This window comes from Lithobates pipiens, unplaced genomic scaffold (genome assembly GCF_037356315.1).
Source record: "Lithobates pipiens isolate NorthernLeopardFrog02 unplaced genomic scaffold, aLitPip1_a1.2 Scaffold_19, whole genome shotgun sequence".
Lineage (NCBI taxonomy): Eukaryota > Metazoa > Chordata > Amphibia > Anura > Ranidae > Lithobates > Lithobates pipiens.
Genome location: NW_027507764.1, coordinates 589644601 through 589662070, shown reverse-complemented (window position 1 = coordinate 589662070; position 17470 = coordinate 589644601). Strand labels below are relative to the sequence as shown.

General features: G+C 47.2%; 1 protein-coding gene across 1 annotated transcript in view; it reads left to right on the top strand.

Annotated features, from left to right (window-relative positions):
• The window catches only part of LOC143997764 (uncharacterized), a 34150-nt gene extending 18285 nt beyond the window's left edge, over positions 1-15865 (top strand). Inside the window, exons 3-4 of the mRNA XM_077493553.1 lie at positions 976-1047; positions 9664-15865. Of these exons, the coding sequence (XP_077349679.1) occupies positions 976-1047; positions 9664-9972 (381 nt within the window). The 3' untranslated portion in view covers positions 9973-15865. The remainder of the gene's footprint in view (positions 1-975; positions 1048-9663) is intronic.
• The last annotated feature ends 1605 nt before the right edge of the window (positions 15866-17470 follow it).

Below are 17470 nucleotides of genomic sequence, written 5' to 3'. Positions count from 1 at the left end.
ATTTTGTATTGCGGGGCGGATCATTTTGTATTGCGGGGCGGATCATATTGTATTGCGGGGCGGATCATATTGCATTGCGGGGCGGATCATATTGTATTGTGGGCGGATCATATTGTATTGCGGGGCGGATCATTTTGTATTGCGGGGCGGATCAAAAACAGGATAAACCTTCCGCATCCAACAAAAACTGAAATATTATATGTGGGTGGACTGACCCTTTAACAAACCTTGATAGTATTTTAGATTTTTGACTCTAACCTCCATCAACACCCAATACAAACAGCACCTCATCGCAATTAGAAATTTGTTTGAAAATTGGAGAAAAAGAAAGGGGATTTTTGCGGTGCTAAAGTACTTGAGGTAAAGCAGTAAAGAAAATTAATACATAAAACAAACTAGTTTTATGATCAAATATAAAATTGTAGCACATTTGCAATTGTTGCATAAATACAAAATGACAAGAAGAACCAGGTCCACATAATGGGGGGGAGGTGAAAATGCTTGCAGTCATCTATCCCGACATGTTTCGCAATAGCTTCCTCAGGGGATATGCAAGCTAGTAACAAATAGTAACAGAAACAAAATTACAATTAATATAATTAACCAGGCTTATTAATACATTCAATATGAAAAAAAAAACAGCTTGTTAATTTCATTGCCACATCCAGAACCTTAAGGGGGCTTAATGTGGCAATGAAATTAACAAGCTGTTTTTTTCATTTTTTCATTTTGTATTTATGCAACAATTGCAAATGTGCTCAATTTTAATATTTGATCATAAAACTAGTTTGTTTTATATATTCATTTTCTTTACTGCTTTACCTCAAGTACTTTAGCACCGCAAAAATCCCCTTTCTTTTTCTCCAATTTTCAAACAAACCTTGATAGTAATTAATAGTTTAATCCGAAAATAAGTTTAATATACAGCCCTTTAATTTACCAATATTATCAGTTTTCCATTTTATTTCCATGTAGGTGGAGAAAAGCTGCAAGGCTTCGATGAAGGAAAATCACTTCACAGTCATCTGTACGACCATACCAGACGGGGTAAGTGTGTCCCACATGGAGAAGATCCACAGGAATGAAGACACTGGGAGACTTTGTTAGGGTTAGTGGTAGAGAGATAGTGTTAGAGTTAGGGCTAGGGTTAAACGGTTAGTGTTAGAGTTAGGGTTAGCATTAGGGTTAGAGGGTCAGGGTTAGAGTTGAAGGGTTTGAGTTAAGGATAGAGGGTTAGGGTTAGAGTTAGGACTAGAGGGTTAGGGTTGAAGGGTTAAGGTTAGAGGGTTAAGGTTTCAAAGTTAAGGTTAGAGTTGGGATTAGGTTACAGGTAGAGGGTTAAGGTTAGAGTTAGGGTTAGAGTGTTAGAGTTAGGGTTTTAGGATTAAGGGTAGAGTTAGGGATGGAGGGTTAAGGTTATAGTTATAGGGTTAGAGTTTTAGGGTTAAGATTAGAGTTAGGGGTTAAAGGGTTAGGGTTGAAGGGTTAAGGTTTATATTTAAAGTTAGAGGGTTATAGTTAGAGTTAAGTTTAAAGGGTTAGGGTTCGAGTTAGGATTAGCATTAGGGTTAGAGGGTTAAGGTTAGAGTTAAGGTTAGTGTTAGGGTTAGAGTTAGGGTCAGAGTTAAGATTAACGTTAGGATTAGAGGATTAGGGTTAGAGTTGAAGGGTTTGAGTTAAGGTTAGAGGGTTAGGGTTAGAGTTGAAGGGTTTGAGTTAAGATTAGAGGGTTAGGTTTAGAGGGTCAGGGTTAGAGTTGAAGGGTTTGAGTTAAGGTTAGACGGTTAGGGTTAGAGTTGAAGGATTTGAGTTAAGGTTAGAGGGTTAGGGTTAGCGTTGAAGGGTTTGAGTTAAGGTTAGAGGGTTAAGGTTAGAGTTGAAGGGTTTGAGTTAAGGTTAGAGGGTTAGGTTTAGAGCAGGGATCCTCAAACTACGGCCCTCCAGATGTTGCGGAACTACGCATCCCATGAGGCATTGTAAAACATTGACATTCACAGACATGCCTAGGCATGATGGGCATTGTAGTTTCTGAACAACTGGAGGGCCATAGTTTGAAGACCCATGGTTTAGAGGGTCAGGGTTAGAGTTGAAGGGTTTGAGTTAAGCTTAGAGCAGGCATGTCCAAAGTCCGGCCCGCGGGCCAATCGCGGCCCGCAGTCCGGTTTTGAACGGCCCGCCTGGTGTGCTGCGGGATCAGGGCTGTCAAATGAGCCGATCCCCGGCACTGTGTGAAGCTCCGTCGGCTTCAAAAGTGAAAGTAAAGTGCAGAGGAGTGTGCTGTGCTCTCTGCTTCCCCCTACAGTGCAGTACCCGGCTGAATGAGGAAATGGAATGGAAAGGTACTGTACTACAAGCTAGATTCGTTTTAAAAAGGCTTTATTTATGTGTATGTGTGTGTGTGTGTGCATGTGTGTCTGTATGTATGTATGTGTGTACATGTGTGTCTGTATGTGTGCATGTGTGTCTGTATGTATATGTGTGCATGTCTGTCTGTATGTATGTGCATGTGTGTCTGTATGTGTGTGTGAGTGCATGTCTGTCTGTATGTGTGTGTGTGTGCATGTCTGTATGTATGTATGTGTGTGCATGTCTGTATGTATGTATGTGTGTGCATGTCTGTCTGTATGCATGTGTGTGCATGTGTGTCTGTATGTATGTATGTATGTATGTATGTATGTATGTGTGTATGTGTGTGTGTGCATGTGTGTCTGTATGTATGTGTGTCTGTATGTATGTGTGTCTGTGCATGTGTGTGCATGTCTGTATGTATGTGTGTGCATGTGTGTCTATATGTGTGTGTGTGTGCATGTCTGTCTGTATGTATGTATGTATGTATGTGTGTGTGTGTGCATGTCTGTCTGTATGTATGTATGTATGTATGTGTGTGTGTGTGTATGTGTGTCTGTATGTGCATGTGTGTGTGTGTCTGTGCATGTATGATTGCATGTGTGTGTCCATGTATGTCTGTATGTATGCGTATGTGCATGTGTGTCTGTATGTATGTGCGTGTATGTCTGTCTGTATGTGTGTGCATGTATGTGTGTTTGTATGTGTGTGCAGCATGTGTGTCTGTATGTATCTGTGTGCATGTATGTGTGTGTGTGTGTGTGTGTGTGTGTGTATGTCTGTATGTGCGTGTATGTGCGTGTATGTCTGTCTGTATGTATGTGTGTGTGTGCATGTGTCTGTATGTATGTAAGTATATGCATGTGTATGCATGTGTCTGTATGTGTGTATGTCTGTGTGTATGTGTATGCATGTGTGTTACTTTTAATCCAGACCCCCCCCCCCCCATTCTTGTACCATCAGAACTGCTTTTGTGGTGCTTGTGTGTGTGATAGCAGCCAGGATTGCTGCTCCTCTGAAAAGCAATCCATATACAGATCGCTTTTCAGAGGCATTTGAAAGGTGGTAAAGAGGCATTATGTTGCCTCCTCACCACCTGTTTTAAGCCCGTAAATGTAGCATCACTATACCGCAACTGTGCAGTCTACACAGTTGCGGGGTAGTTGCAGTGCAGGCCCATTCACCCTGAGCATACCTCCAGCTGCAGCCACAGCATGTGTACACCCCCAGCTGCTCCCTCTGCAGCTAAAGGGGGAGAAGTTGGGGGTGGTAAAAACAGCTTAACCATGTAGTTTTACTGCCCCTCCAATAAGCCCTTGGTTCACATCTGCATGGCTGCATGCTGTGTGTAGGGCAGCCCATGCATTTCAATGGGCTTCCATACCCACAAAAATGCAGGGAAAGAAGTCCCAGAGCTTTTTTTTTTTTTTTTAATTGCGCTGCACCAAAAGCACCCCATGTTTCCAATGTGTGGGGTACCATTAAGACTTAACGGTACCCCCAAATAACAGAGCATTCGTCTGTGTGTCAGGCAAACGAGCGCGACAAAGGCACGAGAATTTTTGTTGGGCCAGGTATGAGTGCTCGAATGACCGAATTTTAATGGTTCAAAGAATGTCAGGCAAAATGGTCGGCCCTCACACATGTTCACTTCATCGAATCTGGCCCTCTTTGAAAAAAGTTTGGACACCCCTGGCTTAGAGGGTTAAGGTTAGAGTTGAAGGGTTTGAGTTAAGGTTAGAGGGTTGGTGTTAGAGTTTAGACTAGAGGGTTAGGATTGAAGGGTTAAGGTTAGAGGGTTAGGGTTAGAGTTAAGGTTTCAAAGTTAAGGTTACAGTTGGGGTTAGGTTAGAGGGTTAAAGTTAGAGTTAGAATTTGAGTGTTAGATTTAGGGTTTTAGGGTTAAAGGTAGAGTTAGGGATGGAGGGCTAAGGTTAGAGTTATAGGGTTAAGGTTAGAGTTAAGGTTAAAGGATTAAGGGTAGAGTTTGGGATGGAGGGTTAAGGTTAGAGTTATAGGGTTAGGGTTAGAGTTTTAGGTCTAAGGTTAGAGTTAGGGTTATAGTTAGGGCTGGAGGGTTAAGGTTAGTGTTAGGGTTGAAGGGTTAAGGTTTAGAGTTAAGGTTAGAGGGTTGGGGTTAGAGTTAGGGATAGAGGGTTATGGTTAGAGTTAGGGTTAGAGTTAGGATTAACATTAGGGTTAGAGGGTTAGAGTTAAGGCTAGAGGGTCAGGGTTAGAGTTGAAGGGTTTGAGTTAAGGTTAGAGGGTTAGGGTTAGAGTTAGGACTAGAGGGTTAGGGTTGAGGGGTTAAGATTAGAGGGTTAGGGTTAGAGTTAAGGTTTCAAAGGTTACAGTTGGGTTTAGGTTAGAGTTAAATGGTTAAAGTTAGGGTTAGAGTGTTAGAGATAGGGTTTTAGGGTTAAGGGTGGAGTTAGGGATGGAGGGTTAAGGTTAGAGTTATAGGGTTAGGGTTATAGTTGGGGTTATAGTTAGGACTGGAGGGTTAAGGCTAAAGTCTAGGGTTAAAGGGTTAGAGTTACGGTTGGAGGGTTAAGGTTAGTGATAGGGTTGGGAGTTAAGGTTAGAGTTAGGGCTAGGGTTAGAGTTAGGGTTGGAGGGTTAAGGTTTGAGTTAATGTTAGAGGGCTAGAGTTAGGGGGTTAAAGTTAGAGTTAGTGTTAGAGTTAGGGTTGTAGAGTTGAGGTTATAGTTAGGGTTAAGGTTAGAATTAAGGTTAGAGTTAGCGTTAAGGTTGAAGTTAGGGCTAAAGGGTTAGAGTAAGGGTTATCATTAGAGTTAGGTTGGAAGGTTAAGGATGGAGTTAAGGTTACAGTTAGGTTTGGAGGGTTAAGATTAGTGTTAGGGTTATCGAGTTAAAATTAGGATTAGAGAGTTTGCGTTAGAGGATCATTGTTAGGGTTGGAGGATCAGGGTTAGGGTTGGAGGGTTAGGGGTGATTTTATGCTTGTTTGAAAAAAAATTAGCTGCTGTGTGTGGGAGGTGCAACAACATATGAAAATTGCACACAAATACGTCAACCAACCACTTTGCTTGGTGCTTGGCATCACAGTGGAATCACTACTGTGTAGAGTCTCTACAGCCAAATTCAAGAAAGCAGAGGGAAAAAACAATACTAGGAGCCCATCAGCAGGGCAAAGAGCATGATGATGAGAGGAGGGAGCAGAGTGACAGAGAGAAGAGCTCATCAGTCTGATGCTTTTCCATTCACTGTCCACTCACAGACTGGGGGAGGGACAAGACCTGTCAATGAAAATGAAACTGCAGTAGAGAAAAATCAGGTCCCCTGCACTGCCAGGCAAAGCTGCGCACAGTGCCTTGAATAAGTATTCATACCCCGTGAAAGTTTCCACATTTTCCACAGCCCAGGGGGGAGAATCTGTCCACAGGACAACTATTAGTCGTCTCTCCACAAATCTGCCCTTTATGGAAGAGTGACAAGAAGAAAGACATTGGAGAAAGAAAGTCATAAGAAGTCCTGTTTGTAGTTTGTGAGAAGCCATGCGGGGGACACAGCAAACATGTGGAAGGAGGGGATCTGGTCAGATGAGACCAAAATTTAACGTTTTGGCCTAAAAGTAAAATGCTATGTGTGGGGAAAACTAACACTGCCCATCCCCCTGAACACACCATCCCCACTGTGAGACATGGTGGTGGCAGCATCATGTGGTGGGGGTGCTTTTCTTCAGCAGGGACAGGGAAGCTGGTCAGAGTTGATGGGAAGATGGATGGAGACAAATACAGGACAATCTTATGCCACGGTCACACCAAATTCCGATCGTTTATAACGCAGTGTCGTACAACACGTACAACGGGACTAGAAAAAGGAAGTTCAATAGCCAGTAGCCAATAGCTTGCGTCTCGTAGTTGAATCTGAGCATGCATGATTTTTGGCGTGTCGGAATTGCATACACACAATCGGAATTTCCGATAGAAAGTTTTTCCGTTGGGAAAATTGAGAACATGCTATCAATTTTTGGCTGGCGGAAATTCGGACAGCTAAATTCCGATGGACCGTACACACGGTCGCATTTTCCGATGAAAAGCTCTCATCTGTCTTTTCTGGATGGAATTTCTGATCGTGTGTACGTGGCATTAGAAGAAAACCTGTTAGAGTCTGCAAAAGACTTGAGACCGGGGCGGAGGTTCACCTTCCAGCAGGACAACGACCCGAAACATCCAGCCAGAGCTACAATGGAATAGTTTCGATCAAAGCATATTCATGTGTTAGAATGGCCCAGTCACAGTCCAGACCTAAATCCAATTGAGCATCTGTGGCAAGACTTGAAAATTGCTGATCACAGACGCTCTCCATCCAATCTGACAGAGCTTGAGATATTTTACAAAGAAGAAGAATGGGCAGAAATGTCCTCTCTAGATGTGCAAAGCTGGTAGAGACATCCCCAAAAAGACATGTAGAGAAAGGGGGTTCTACAAAGTATTGACTCCGGGGGGCGCCATACAATTGCCCCCCTCCCCCACACACTTTTCACATATTTATTTGTATCATTTATCATTTTCCTTCCACTTCACAATTATGTGCCACTTTGTGTTGGTCTATCACGGTGATGGCGAAGCTTGGCACCCCAGATGTTTTGGAACTACGTTTCCCATGATGCTCAACTACACTGCAGAGTGCCTGAGCATCATGGGAAATGTAGTTCCAAAACATCTGGGGTGCCAAGGTTCCCCATCACTGGTCTATCACATAAAATCCCAATAAAATACGTTTTTGGTTATAACATGACAAAATGTGGAAAGATTCAAGGGGTGTGAATACTTTTTCAAGGCACTGTAAGGCCGCGTACACACGGGCGGATTGTCTGCCCAACTAAGTTCGTCAGACAATCCGACAGACAGTCCGTTCAAAATTTGAATGAACGGACTTGCCCACACACGGCACTTTTTGAGCGGACTAATACGGCGGACTAAGTCTGCCATACAATCCGCTCTACTTTTGAAATGAACGGACTCGCCCACACACACGGAGAAAAGACCGCTCATTTCGAGCGCGTCTCCAGGTAGGCGGGGCCCGCGAAGGAGACGTCGCTGGCCCCGCCGCCTGGAATGGACTTAAAGGGGAACCCCAACGCCGAAAAAAATCGGTGTGGGGGTGCCCCCCAAGTCCACAACAGGCCCTTGTCCGAGCATGCTACCCGGCCGGCCAGGAAAGGGGGGCGAGCGAGCGCCCCCCCTCCCGAGCCGTACCAGGCCGCGTGCCCTCAACATGGGGGGTGCCTTGGGGAAGGGGGGGCCGCGCGGCCCCCCCCCACCCCAAAGCACCTTGTACCCATGTTGATGAGGACAAGGGCCTCTTCCCGACAACCCTGGCCGTTGGTTGTCGGGGTCTGCGGGCGGGGGGCTTATCGGAATCCGGGAGCCCCCTTTAATAAGGGGGCCCCCGGATACCGGCCCCCCACCCTATGTGAATGAGTATGGGGTACAATGTACCCCTACCCATTCACCTGTGAAAAAAAGTACCAAAAAAAACACAACACAGGGTTAAAATATTTTATTGCACAGCTCCGGGGGTCTTCCGTCTTCGGGGGTCTTCTCGCCGGACTCCTCCGCTATCTTCTTGTAGCTCTTTTGCTAGCGGAGGAGTCCGGCTTTCTTCCTCCCCGCCGCTGGCCTCTTCTCCCGACTTCGGGGGTCTTGTCCCCCTCTTCGGTTCTTCTGCCGGGCCACCGTGCCTTCTTATAGCTCTTTTACAGGCGGTGGCCCGGTCTTTTGTTGCCGCTGTCGCCGCCGCCTTCCGTTCTTCTTCTTCTCCTTCTTCTCCAGGAGATGTTGCCTCAACGATCTCTCCGGCCGGAATGCCAGAGCCGCGCTGCGCGGCCACTTATATAGTGACAATGGGGCGGTGTCACATGGTATATGTCACATGGGTTGGTCACATGGGTTGATGTCACATGGGGACTATGACATCATAAGGGGGCGGGGTCACCATGCGACACCAACCCATGTGACATATACCATGTGACACCGCCCCATTGTCACTATATAAGTGGCCGCGCAGCGCGGCTCTGGCATTCCGGCCGGAGAGATCGTCGAGGCAACATCTCCTGGAGAAGAAGGAGAAGAAGAAGAAGAAGAACGGAAGGCGGCGGCGACAGCGGCGACAAAAGACCGGGCCACCGCCTGTAAAAGAGCTATAAGAAGGCGCGGTGGCCCGGCAGAAGAACCGAAGAGGGGGACAAGACCCCCGAAGTCGGGAGAAGAGGCCGGCGGCAGGGAGGAAGAAAGCCGGACTCCTCCGCTAGCAAAAGAGCTACAAGAAGATAGCGGAGGAGTCCGGCGAGAAGACCCCCGAAGACGGAAGACCCCCGGAGCTGTGCAATAAAATATTTTAACCCTGTGTTGTGTTTTTTTGGTACTTTTTTTCACAGGTGAATGGGTAGGGGTACATTGTACCCCATACTCATTCACGTAGGGTTCCGATAAGCCCCCCGCCCGCAGACCCCGACAACCAACGGCCAGGGTTGTCGGGAAGAGGCCCTTGTCCTCATCAACATGGGGACAAGGTGCTTTGGGGTGGGGGGCCGCGCGGCACCCCCTTCCCCAAGGCACCCCCCCATGTTGAGGGCACGCGGCCTGGTACGGCTCGGGAGGGGGGGGCGCTCGCTCGCCCCCCTTTCCTGGCCGGCCGGGTAGCGTGCTCGGACAAGGGTCTGTTGTGGACTTGGGGGGCACCCCCACGCCGATTTTTTTCGGCGTTGGGGTTCCCTTTTAAGTCCATACCAGTCGGCGGGGCCCGCGACGTCTCCGTCGCATGCCCCGCCTACCTGGAGACGCGCTCAAAATGAGCAGACTTTTCTCCGGGCGGGAAAAGTCCGCTCATTTCGAAAGTACAGCGGACTGGCACACACACGGGCGGACTGTCCGCTCAAACCAAGTTTGGACGGACAATCTTACGGAAATTCCGTAAGACTTTGTTCGCCAGACTGTCCGCTGAAAAAGTCCGCTGAAGCCCACACACGAGCGGATTGTCCGCTGAAATGTGTTTCGGCGGACTAAGTTGGGCAGACAGTCCGCCCGTGTGTACGCGGCCTTAATCTCAACAGTGATTGGACAGAAATAAAATGCACTACACACAAAACAATCTGATTTTGGATCACCAACAAATATACAGCGATAGGATCCAAATTAAGGATTAGGTAGCCCCCCCCAAGAGATATAATATACTGCCGGGGGGGGGGGGTTTCAACTCTCTAGAAGCCACAAATATCAGTTTTGGGGTGGAGTGACCCCATTCCGATCACATTGACAAATATTTTCTCTTGTGTTCCGTTGTGACTAGAACAACAAAGATGGAGGACCTGTGGCAAAGTCTTCAGAAAGAGAGAGCGGCAACCAGAGAGGGCTTTCTCGTGAGCGCACCGTCATCATTACAGAAAAGCGGGTGGTTCCTGAGGAGGAGGACGAAACGTCCCCGGAGGATGAGGATGATTACTATGACCTGCCAGACACAGTGATAGAGTTCCACGATGACCATCAGGATGACGGGGCGGATCGCCGATCAGAGAGCCAAGAACGGAGGCTGTTCCATGGGGACATCTTGGGAAGGCTTCTTTGCCTGAGTTGTATCATTGACATTTTTCCCAGATAGTAAACGGGGAGATAACTAAAGTGCACCCAAATCATATACTTCGGTTATTGGTGGAGTTCAGTGGGCAGGGCCACATTGTGGCTTCATCCATCTCTTGGCCAAAAACGGACTGTTGCTACCACTCATTGGAGGAAAGAGCAACCTTCCATACACACGTCTACGAAAAACTGAAAATTTATTTCTGACAACTGTAGCTTTAAATTCCTTCCTCCCACAGTGATTTACACATCTCAGCTCATTATCTACTATAGAATGGGGGCTGTATGAACTCTGCTCATTATCTACTATAGAATGGGGGCTGTATGAACTCAGCTCATTATCTACTATATATAGAAGACTGTATGACCTCGACTCAACTAATTACAGGCATCGGCATGTTATACATAGCTACATTTTTCCATCTCGGGCAATTATAACTACATTATATACATACCATACCTGGCCAATGCCCCTAGAACAGGCTTTCTCAACCTTCTAATCCTAGTGGAACCCTAAAAATAATTTTCATGTCTCGAGGAACCCTTACTAAAACCAAATCATCAGGGCTCAATAGGAACAATGCTCCTTATATTAGTGGTCAATAGGAAGAATGTCCCCCTTAAAGTTGGGTTTAGAATGCCCCCGTTAAAAGACAGCTAAAAAGATATTTGGCTTTGCCAAGTGGTGCTGAACCTCGAACTCTGTAGGCATCATCAAATAGGTGGTTCATCAGCCACAGCTCAAGGAACCCCTGGCAGGGTTAGGGTTGGAGGGTTAGGGTTAGAGGATCAGGGTTAGGGTTGGAGGATCAGGGTTAGGGTTGGAGGGTTAGGGTTAGAGGATCAGGGTTAGGGTTAGGGTTAGAGGATCAGGGTTAGGGTTGGAGGATCAGGGTTAGGGTTGGAGGGTTAGGGTTGGAGGATTAGGGTTGGAGGGTTAGGGTTAGAGGATGAGGGTTAGGGTTGGAGGATCAGGGTTAGGGTTGGAGGATCATGGTTGGAGGATCAGGGTTAGGGTTGGAGGGTTAGGGTTGGAGGATCGGGGTTAGGGTTACAGGGTTAGGGTTGGAGGGTTGGAGGATCAGGGTTAGGGTTAGAGGATGAGGGTTAGGGTTGGAGGATCAGGGTTAGGGTTGGAGGATCAGGGTTGGAGGATCAGGGTTAGGGTTGGAGGGTTAGGGTTGGAGGATCGGGGTTAGGGTTAGAGGGTTAGGGTTGGAGGGTTGGAGGATCAGGGTTAGGGTTAGAGGATCAGGGTTAGGGTTGGAGGGTCAGGGTTAGGGTTGGAGGGTTAGGGTTGGAGGATCATGGTTAGGGTTGGAGGGTTAGGGTTGGAGGATCAGGGTTAGGGTTGGAGGGTTAGGGTTGGAGGATCAGGGTTAGGGTTAGAGGATCAGGGTTAAGGTTAGAGGATCAGGGTTAGGGTTGGAGGATTAGGGTTAGAGGATCAGGGTTAGGGTTGGAGGGTTAGGGTTGGAGGATCAGGGTTAGGGTTGGAGGAACCCCAGAGTTCCATGGAACCCTGGTTGAGAATGCCTGCCCTAGAAGCTGGAAGTCACTGGAGTAGGCACCACTGCTACGCCGCTACTACAGTGATCTCCAGTTGCTTTGGTGTCCCATACCGAGCGCACTGATAGGCATCATTGATAGGCACTGACAGGCAGCACTGGTGGGTACTGTCGGGGCTGCACTGATTACCAGTGCGCTCAGTGTGAATGTCCCGTGTGGATTGCCACTTACCGGCTCACCTCTCCTCTGCGCTGTCAGCATGAGGAGCGAACTGAGGATAACTGGCAAATCCTGTTTACACTGTGGTCATCTGTGATTGGACCCAGCTTCTCACATGGTAAAGATCCACAGTGATTGGCTCTTTACACTGATCACAGATCCCTGCTGATATGTGCCTCAAGGGGGGGGGGGGGGGGGCAAGCAGGAAGTGTGATCACGGTAGAAGACATCAATAGATGCCCTCCCGGAAATGTGCAACCATGCCGTAACCATCTATTCAGCTATAGCGCGGTCAGGAAGAGGTTAATTAGGGCTGCTCGCTGTTTCACAGGCTGCTGCTCTGTTGCTTTTCCCTGCCCTCTAGAGGATTCTAGAATTGTAGTGGGAGGAAGAAGAGAGCATGCAGTTTGAATATTTAGGGAACTCCAGCCAATCCCAGGGGAGGTGTGCCCAGAAGATGGTGAGAGAGTTCATAAATCGCTTGGGACATGGGCCCAGTCCTGCTGGAGGAGACCCCTGTGCAGGGGGGGGGGGGTCTACCCCGGGACAGATTTCTAAAAGAATCCATTTGGAAGATACGGAGGTCCAGCTAGGTTTAGCTAGGGGAACCTATTCGCAAGTATGAGTCCAAGGATCAAGTTGAGTCGCGAGGAGCTCACAGGAAAGAGCCAGGAGGAAGTTGGTGGGAAAGAGTTCAGCTGTCCTATGGTGGTGTGAGTCTACATCCCCCTCACTAGGAAGAACTCTGGAATGGGGTACAGGTCACTGTCAGCATGGAGATCTTGTGGGAAGCGAAAAACTTACCCAAGATCTACCACTATATAGTATAGTTGGTTTGTAGAGTAGTCGGTGCTCTGGCTAATTAAGCTCACAAAAGATCCATAGAAAGTACAGGCCAGAAACTCAACAGCTTCTCCATAGAAGCTTTCTACAGAGAAGCTGTCGAGTTGCCGGTCTGTACTTTCTATGGATCTTTAGAGATCTTGTGGGACTTTCATTTTCGAACTGTGCAGCCATAAAGTCATGGAGTCCTCTGGTTATTCCGTTCTACCGTTTTCTGGGGTATCTCATGTTCCTTCCCCCTATCCCAGACCATTGTTCTCAATAAAACCCCCAAACAGAAACCCCCAGACTGTTCTTTGGAGCCAGTGGAAGAATGCAGGAAATGCCATGTGCCTGGCTGTGTGTGTTATTGGGTACAATAGAATAAAGTTCACCAGGGGGTGCTCTACTCAGGTGACCTGGAAGCTAGTGGAGATGGCTGGAATAGTGGATGCAGTAGCAATGTGTATACTGTGCTTTCCAGCTTTTTGAGGGGTTCCCCCCCCCAGATATGGTATATACATAGATACAGTACATTGGTCTGAGCTGGAACCATGTAACTATGTACAACATGCCAATGCTTAGACTTATTCTTTAACTGTTATCTAAGGCGGGCTGTATAATATCCAAGCTCTTATCTGAATTCAGTCATGATGATATCAGCTGATGGTTTGGGGGTATGATGTCATAGGTAGAGTAAATAGGTACCAGTAGCCATGTTGGTAATGAAAAAGATAACTTACCAAAGACCCCGGCTCCTGGCCCCTTCACCAGGCATGTACTGGCCATTGGGACTACCAGGAGTTTCCTGGTGGGCCGATGGCTCAGTGGGCCACTCTGATGTAAGGGGGCTGGTAATGGGACACTCTGATGTAGGGGGGTGCTGATGGGACACTCTTATGTAAGGAGGCTGGTGATGGGACACTCTGATAGGGGGTGCTGATGGGACACTCTGATGTAAGGGGGTGCTGATGGGACACTCTTATGTAAGGAGGCTGGTGATGGGACACTCTGATAGGGGGTGCTGATGGGACACTCTGATGTAAGGGGGTGCTGATGGGACACTCTGATGTAAGGGGGTGCTGATGGGACACTCTGATGTAAGGGGGTGCTGATGGGACACTCTGATGTAAGGGGGCTGGTGATGGGACACTCTGATGTAAGGGGTTCTGATGGGACACTCTATTGTAAGGGAGTGCTAATGGGACACTCGAAATGTAAGTGGGCTGGTCTGGATGAAGTCCAAGGCTAAATTTTTGTCCCAGTCCAGCCCTGCTCTTCACCAAGGCACTGATGATGTCACCGCAGACTCCCAGGAAGCCAGAGGATCCCAAATCTTGTGGGACACGGTTAGGTTTCCTAGGGAGCGGCGGGAAGGTTGAGTGATATCAGTGAATGGATGAAGAGGCCATGTGCTGGTGGTCTCTGGTAAGTCTATGTATTTTATTTTTTTCATTTTTAGAGCCATTTTGTTGTTTGCAACAATTTTACATTTTGCATGCTAAGGGTCATGTAAGGGGAGGGGCTAAAATAGGGGTTATATATCAATTTTAGTGCAAGTCCCCATTAAGCATCCCTCCTTCTATTTTAAATGTAAAGAGCTGAAGTCTGTAAATGACTGAACTGCCCCCTCTGGCAGTATCCCCTTTTATGTTAAAGTGTCTGCAAATCATTAAAAGAGATTGAATATATAATTTCCATGTACTAATCTTAACTAAGACCTGTATATGCCCAGCCTTGCTATTCCTTATCCTGGTGCCCCAATTATCTGGTGATCCTTCTCCCGTCTTCAATCTCCAGGTCCTTTCTTATGATTTTCATTCACTTGCATGGTGGTGGCACTGCGTGCCAAACACAACGTCATGCTGTATAATGAAGCAAAGCATCATGGCCGCACCAGTAAGTCCTACCCCCTCTGACCACCAGTAAGTCCTACCCCCTCGGACCGGCAGTAAGTCCTACCCCCTCGGACCGGAAATAAGTCCTACCTCCTCTGACCACCAGTAAGTCCTACCCACTCGGACCGGCAGTAAGCCCTACCCCCTCGGACCGCCAGTAAGTCCTACCCCCTCCGACCGGCAGTAAGTCCTACCCCCTCGGACCGGCAGTAAGTCCTACCCCCTCCGACCGGCAGTAAGCCCTACCCCCTCGGACCGCCAGTAAGTCCTACCCCCTCCGACCGGCAGTAAGTCCTACCCCCTCCGACCGGCAGTAAGACCTACCCCCTCCGACCGGCAGTAAGTCCTACCCTCTCTGACCACCAGTAAGTCCTACCCCCTCGGACCGGCAGTAACTCCTACCCCCTCGGACCGGAAATAAGTCCTACCCCCTCGGACCGCCAGTAAGTCCTACCCCCTCTGACCACAAGTAAGTCCTACCCCCTCTGACCACCAGTAAGTCCTATCCACTCAGACCGCCAGTAAGTCCTACCCCCTCTGACCACCAGTAAGTCCTACCCCCTTGGACCTGCAGTAAGTCCTACCCCTTCTGACCACCAGTAAGTCCTACCCCCTCTGATCGGCAGTAAGTCCTACCCCCTCGGCCCGCCAGTAAGTTCTACCTCCTCCGACCAGCAGTAAGTCCTACCCTCTCTGACCACCAGTTAGTCCTACCCCGTCTGACCACCAGTAAGTCCTACCTCCTCTGACCACCAGTAAGTCCTACCCCCTCTGACCACCAGTAAGTCCTACCCCCTCTGACCGCCAGTAAGTCCTCCCCCTCTGACCACCAGTAAGTCCTCCCCCTCTGACCGCCATTGCACAATTTAGGTGGGTGGTCAAGGGGGGCTGCAGTAAAAATAAAGATCAATTGCCTATTTTTTACTGCATGTCTGTGTGAATGAAGGCACACTATTTTTTTTTCCCCCAGAGTAATGTATTCTGATATTGATAATAAAAATAGTAACAATAATAATAGTAATGATAAAAATAACAATAATAATTATTAATATTTGCATATTATTAATAATCATAATAATAATAATATCAATAATACTAACAATATCATTAATAATACTTATAATAGCAATATTAACAATAATAATAGCAATGATAATAATAATAACAACAACAATACTATTAGTCATAACAATGACAATACTAATAATAATAACAATACAAATCATCATATGATGACCTCAATATTGTTCAGAATTTTTCTGATTCTATCATCTTGTCCGTGATCTGTGTCATATCCATCCACCTACGTTTTTGTGATAGAGATGTCTTTTTCGTACACTTTTCCTAGTTATTTATGACTCATCCCCTCCCCCCACTTCTCATGGTGTCATAACTTTGACCAGTTCTGGGAACTTTGTATGATGACTGAGCAAAATAAAAAGAAAACTGAATTACCAAGTAACAATATTTTACTGTGTTCATCATGGGTACAATGTTGCAAAATCTAAAAACACAATACAATCAAAACAGAATACAGATCCCTCTGCTGTACTATAGTTAGTAAGAATGAATAAAGACACCAGTCCATCCAGAGCGAGTGTGGGTGTGTGTCTACAATTATCCCTATTTATTTAAGGTACCCAGATAGCGCCGTCAATTTTACGCAGTGCTCCACACATACATAGCACACTCACATTGGTCCCCACCCTCACAGAGCCCACAATTCAAGGTCCCCAACTCACATTCATATACTAGGGGCCAATTTTTGGACAGAAGACAATTAACCTACCAGCATGTCTTTGGCATGTGGGAGGAAACTGGAGTGAGCCCGCGCAGGCACAGGGAGAACATGCAAACTCCAGGCAGGTAGAGTTGTGGTTGGGAATTGAACCAGCAACCCTTCTTACTGCTAGGTGAGAGTGCTAACCACTACACCACTTTGATCAGCCCTGCTAAAGGAAAGTGATCTGTGGATCTGCCCGCATCACTGACTGACAGAGCTCTGGGCATGGAAAACGACAGCAACCCCTGACCATGTCCGCAGCCCTGCAGCCCCGCAGCCCCGCAGCCCCTGACCATGTCCGCAGCCCTGCAGCCCCGCAGCCCCTGACCATGTCCGCAGCCCCTGACCTTATCCGCAGCCCCTGACCATATCCGCAGCCCCTGACCATGTCCACAGCCTGTAACCATCTCCTGTATCATGTCTGCAGTCTCTGATGATGTCTGCAGTCTCTGACCGTCGCCTGTATCATGTCCGCAGTCTCTGATTGTCTCCTGTTTCATGTCCACAGTCTCTGACGGTCTCCTTTGTCATGTCCGCAGTGTCTGACCATCTCCTGTATCATGTCTGTAGTCTCTGATTGTCTCCTGTATCATGTCTGTAGTCTCTGATTGTCTCTTGTATCATGTCCACAGTCTCTGACCATCTCCTGTATCATGTCCACAGTCTCTGACATCTTCTGTTTCATGTCCACAGGATCTGATCATGTCCGCAGTCTCTGACCGTCTCCTGTATCATGCGAAAGAGGGAAGGGGGCTCTCAGTGGATCAAAAGATTCTAGTGTGGTGGTCTCATCCCTAATACATTTTGAACAAAAAAAAATCCCCCTATATAAATGGGATTATAAGTGACCACCAACACCACACACAAATCAAAAACATGAATATTTTATTAACAAATACAGAACAAAAGATACACATAAATACATTAAAACCAGAGGGACCACTAAGTAAGCAGTGTCCCAATGGTGTAGCAAAATGTTATAAACACATAATTACAAAAAAAAAAACAACCAATAAATATTAATCATACTCTAAGCTGATGACCCCACACCCAAAAATCATGTCCGCAGTCTCTGACCGTCTCCTGTATCATGTCCGCAGTCTCTGACCGTCTCCTGTATCATGTCCGCAGTCTCTGACTGTCTCATATATCATCTCCGCAGTCTCTGACCGTCTCCTGTATCATGTCTGCAGTCTCTGACTATCCCCTGTATCATGTCCGCAGTCTCTGATCATCTCCTGTATCATGTCCGCAGTCTCTGACTGTCTCCTGTATCATGTCCGCAGTCT